The sequence below is a fragment of the Coprinopsis cinerea genome, assembly GCF_000182895.1.
Source record: "Coprinopsis cinerea okayama7#130 chromosome Unknown cont3.49, whole genome shotgun sequence".
Lineage (NCBI taxonomy): Eukaryota > Fungi > Basidiomycota > Agaricomycetes > Agaricales > Psathyrellaceae > Coprinopsis > Coprinopsis cinerea.
The window spans coordinates 1-4,951 of NW_003307496.1; the positions used below are offsets into that span (position 1 = coordinate 1).

The 4,951-nt window shown below is 50.7% G+C and overlaps 1 protein-coding gene across 1 annotated transcript; it reads right to left on the bottom strand.

Annotated features, from left to right (window-relative positions):
- Positions 1–3,261: 3,261 nt before the first annotated feature.
- CC1G_13410 (hypothetical protein) lies at positions 3,262–4,896 on the bottom strand (the record flags this gene model as incomplete). The annotated part of the gene is made up of 6 exons (XM_001841555.1): positions 3,262–3,351; positions 3,409–3,624; positions 3,685–3,961; positions 4,020–4,369; positions 4,425–4,685; positions 4,861–4,896. The coding sequence occupies 6 exons, from the start codon at positions 4,894–4,896 to the stop codon at positions 3,262–3,264; spliced, it is 1,230 nt and encodes a 409-aa protein (XP_001841607.1).
- Positions 4,897–4,951: the final 55 nt, after the last annotated feature.

Sequence of the window (4,951 nt, forward strand, 5' to 3'; positions counted from 1 at the left end):
CCCCTAACCCTAACCCTAACCCTAACCCTAACCCTAACCCTAACCCTAACCCTAACCCTAACCCTAACCCTAACCCTAACCCTAACCCTAACCCTAACCCTAACCCTAACCCTAACCCTAACCCTAACCCTAACCCTAACCCTAACCCTAACCCTAACCCTAACCCTAACCCTAACCCTAACCCTAACCCTAACCCTAACCCTAACCCTATATATGTTCCCGACCCCGCGTAATGAGTTGTTAATTCGCGACGCGTGGAAAGACTTCGAACGTCGCATTAGATGGCGTCTATTCTTTACGTTTTCTAATGAGGATAACTCTTTATTTGATCCAGATTACGAGGTGCCGAAGCAGAAATCCTCTGCCCCACCTCGTTTACCCGCTTATCTCGAACATGGACTCCAACGAGGTGAGCTCTTCGTTAACCAAACGATAGCCAAGATCCGTCGGTTACCGGCTGAGGCGCCAACGTATAAATCTCTCAAGCCCAGCCGAGACGACCTGTTCGAGTTCTTAACTAGTAACAATTACGTGATAACTGGTACCGATAAGAACCTTGGGATTGCGGTGTCCGAGAGAACCTGGATTGATGAGCGTTGCAAGGAGATTCTGGATGTGAGATCTGATTACCGTGAGATCCACATAATTCAACTAAACCAGATTTGTAACGAGCAATGTAGACAAATGGAGTTAATTGCGCAGCTCGCAACTGCAACCCACCCCAACGGCAAACAACTCGGTGAGTTCTTCCGGAGCAAAATCACCGAAAAGTGTTCCGACACTTCGGGTCGAGAATATGGAGATCACACTGTGCCCATCTTCTACGGTATCCCAAAAATTCACAAGGTGCCAACGAAGATGCGTCCGATCATTCCCTGTCACAGTGCCATTCAAAACCCTGCCGCTAAATTTGTCTCGAAAAATCTCAAATTCCTTATCAAGGAATCGCCGACCATTCTACATGGATCCAAAGATCTGGCGCAAAAATTGAGTAACGTCAAACTTAAACCCGGTCGCCGGTGGTTCTTTATCTCCGGCGATGTCGTTGCGTATTACCCGAATATCCCCCGAGAGGACTGTCTACGAGAAGTCTTCAAGATGTGGTCTGATGCTCGCTTCGGGCGCACTCTCGACGACAACGATGAGGGAACGGCTGAACACTACGAATTCAGTCTCATGTACAATGCCCTCATGACCGGGAATAAGAAACTCGTTTTCAGGTATGGTAGTAAGTATTACGAACAAATCCGCGGCCTTGCAATGGGCGTCGCGGACTCACCGGACCTCGCCAATCTCTGGGGCGTCCGATCCGAGATCTCGTGCGGAGTACTTACGAACCCGTTGATAGAATTCTACGGGAGATACATCGATGATTGCCTAGGCGTTGTTTATGCGCATTCGGAGGAGGAAGCCCTATCAATCGCCGAATCAATCAAAATCGAAGGCTGTACCATCGAATGGACTGCCAGCGAACAATACGTTCACTTCTTGGATATGACCGTGTATAGGGACTCGTATTCCCAACTACAATGGCAACCATTCCGGAAAGCTGGCAATCATCAGGAGAGAATTCCATGGATTTCCGCCCATCCCCTCGACGTGAAAAGAGGGACGTTCTTGGGCGAGATGTCGAGGTTAGCTACGTTGAGCTCGCAATATGACACGTATCGCGAGGCGTTGCACGGCTTGGCAGCCCTGTACACTAAACGCGGTTACCCTTCGGAACTTGTTAGCAAGTGGCTTAAGGATAATGCTTCCGACAAGTGGGAAAAACGATTAAGCGATCGTAACCACGATTCGACCGGCACGGATGGCGTGTTGGTACTTAAGTCCACCTTTAACACCGCATGGAACTATTTCTCCGCTCGTGAATTAGGAGATACCATACTCGGATATTGGAAAACTTACGCCGAGAAGGCTAAGAAAGATCAGCTCGGTGGCATACACTGGCAACAATTTTCCGATAACGTCGGGGACTTTACTGACGTGCCGGACGAGCTTATGTCTCTGTTCCGGACGACGAAGGGTCTTCGATACATGCCAGACGTTAGTAAAACAAACATCTGGCAACGCAAAGTATTGGTTTCACGGAAACGTACTCGCAATCTCTTTGACCTAACAAGTCTTTGGAAAAAGCAGGTACTCTCCAAGTTGGAAGAAGACATCCTCATGGACGTCGATTCCGATTCTGATCAGATGAGCGTTGATACCCCATCAGATCGATCGGACGGAATCGACCCAAACTTCTTTATCAACTATACTCTGGGTAGAACGTAATGCATACACGACTCAGGGGGCTTTGTTGACATCCCAGTGATCGGCTTGCACTACCGATTCCCAGGATATTCGGAGACGAGTACTAGTTACCGTTAGTGGTTCGGACTTCATTCGGCGGAGGCACTTCGGTGCGTTTGTCGGGGAACCCAGCTTTGCGGCGGTGTTCTAGGAAGAGTCCGTCTAAATCTTGGTGTCGGCCCGATCACAAGGGGCTCTGTCCCCCTGTTTGGGCAGCCTCCGCCCCCATTTAAAACTGAACACGAAATGCGTCAACGATATCCAGATATTAATTCACGAGTTCAATAAGCTTTAACCTATCCCGGTAGGTACTACGATTGTCTGTCGCTTACAGACGGTATTAACCATGGGTGTTTAGGAAGCCTATCTAACCCTAAACCTAACTCTAACCCTAACCGTACGTACCTTTCGAACTTAATCGTTCAAGCTGATTTGTCTAACCGATTCTCAATCTCTAGCTAACCCCAACCCTAACTCTAACCTAACCCGAACTCTAACAGGGAACATTCGGGAGAGCCCGATCACTTGCTTAGTCAGCAGGCGTATCGGTACGTTGGATGACTAAGCATAGAACGGTCTAGACCAAGTCACGTGACTTTGACGTCACATTGATCGGCGCCTTTTCGGCGCCCGGATGTGACATCGTGTGACCCATCAAGTCCGTAACTCACTACTAATAGAATTTGCGTAAGCGGCCCGAGCGTAACCCTCAACCCACGGGCGCTCTATTGGTAAGAATCAGCACAGCCGAGATAAGACAATAGCGAAAATCACATGGATAAGTCGTTATTGTTTAGCTTACCCCCTTTTAGAAAAGAAAGCACAGGTCCTGAAGAGACTTATAAGAAGTCGAAAGCGGACCAGGTTGTTTCGACAACCCGCTTGACCAGCTTTCGCCTTCGAAAAAAGTCTCGCTTCGCTCGACTTTTTTCTCCACCAACCCTAACCCTAACCCTAACCCTAACCCTAAGGGACGGAGCAAGTGGATTCGAGAGTGAGGGAACGAATATGAGATCGGGATTTGAAAAGCTTTAACATCTCGGCCATGGGCTGGTCCTAGGAAGTGCCAGGTAAGGGACAGGGGGGGGGGGGTAAGAAATATGCAGAACGCACCAAAAAAAGGATGATGTTTGCTCGGGTCAAGTTGAGACCAGTGGAGCCAACTTTCGAGAAGATGAGGACGCGGTAGTCGGGGTCGGTGTTGAACTTGGCGACGGTGGCCGAGCGCTGGTCGATTGGCGTGGCGCCATCGATAGAAAGTACTTTGATACCGTGAAGATGGAAGATCTTCGGTAGTGTGAGCGCGGAGGTACCCCAAACCTTAGGAGGCTAAAGACTCACGTTGCGCACAAGACCGGTAAATGAGGGAAACTCTTGGTATATGAGTACCTTCCTGTCGCGGGTGAACGTGGAGGTACTGGGAGAATCAGGATATACGACTTGGCCGTCGCGGAATTCGGGGATCGAAGCGTCATCTCGTGAGATAAGGTGCTGAACAATTTTGACGACGGTATCGATTTTGGTTGACTTGCGCTGCTCCCAGGACTCGAGGGTTTTGAATTCGGGAATAGGTTCGTTTGGGTCTTCGCGGGCGAAGGTGACGGTCTGGCGATGGGCGAGGTAGAAGCTGCTACATGTGATATTGCGACTGTTGGCGATGGATGCACTGGGAAAGGGGTGAGTACGAAGGGAGACAAACAAAGGAAAATGGGTGAGTAGCGCACCTCTCGAGACCGTGCTCTGTAACTTGCTCGATAAGTTCTTGCTCTCGCTCAGTTAACTTGACAAGGCCGTGGATGACCCGGAGTGGGGGAAGGGAGATGAGCGGGTTACCCTCGAAATCCACGCTGTCTGCAGCTCTCTTGATGAGAAGACCTTGGAATTTGGCTTGAAGGCGGGCTGAAATCGTGATTTGGAGGTTCCGAACAGGGTCGTCCTCGTCGCCTTCATCGAAATCTTCAGATCGGTCGAGTTTGGCCCGCCGGAGAGCATTGGAGTCTGCTCTTTCTTCTTCGTACGATGCCCTCTCGAAAAAGTAAGGGATTCCAACCATGCGCCCCATGGCGGAGATGTCCTAGAGAAGATGGTGGAAGTTAGCACACGCGAACAGAGGGCAACATCCAGCTAACCTTGGTCGACGTCTGCAGTGGGGTCGCTGTGAGGACTAAACGGACGTGGGCGTGCTCGAAGATTTGAAGGGCGGAAGAGTGCTTCTGCCCGGTGTTGCGAGCGCCTTGGGCTTCGTCGAATACGACCGAAAGGTACTGGCGGCCAAAAAGGGTGGCTCCCGCGTTCGCCGCGTATGTCGGTAGCTTGTCTGGGGTATCCCAGGGTAGTGATTTGGGAGGCCGGTTGCCCGAGTAAAGACTTCGGAATTCGCGCTGAACAGTCTAGTGAAGGATGTAAGGAACGGCAGCGGGGTGGGTGGGTGGTGGGCGTACCGTTTGAGAAGCAAGTATTATGCGATGGGCTGGGTGGTGCTTTGAGGATTGGAAGGGACCACCTGGACCCCAAAAACTCCCCGACTCAGAAGCGTTGCGGCCGTAAACAAGTATTTCGACGGACTTTGGGCGAAAGTAGCACTTCAATTCGTGCTCCCATTGTCCCAGAAGGGTCGGTAGACTAGGATGAGGTGAGGAAGGGCGGGGAGGGTGCC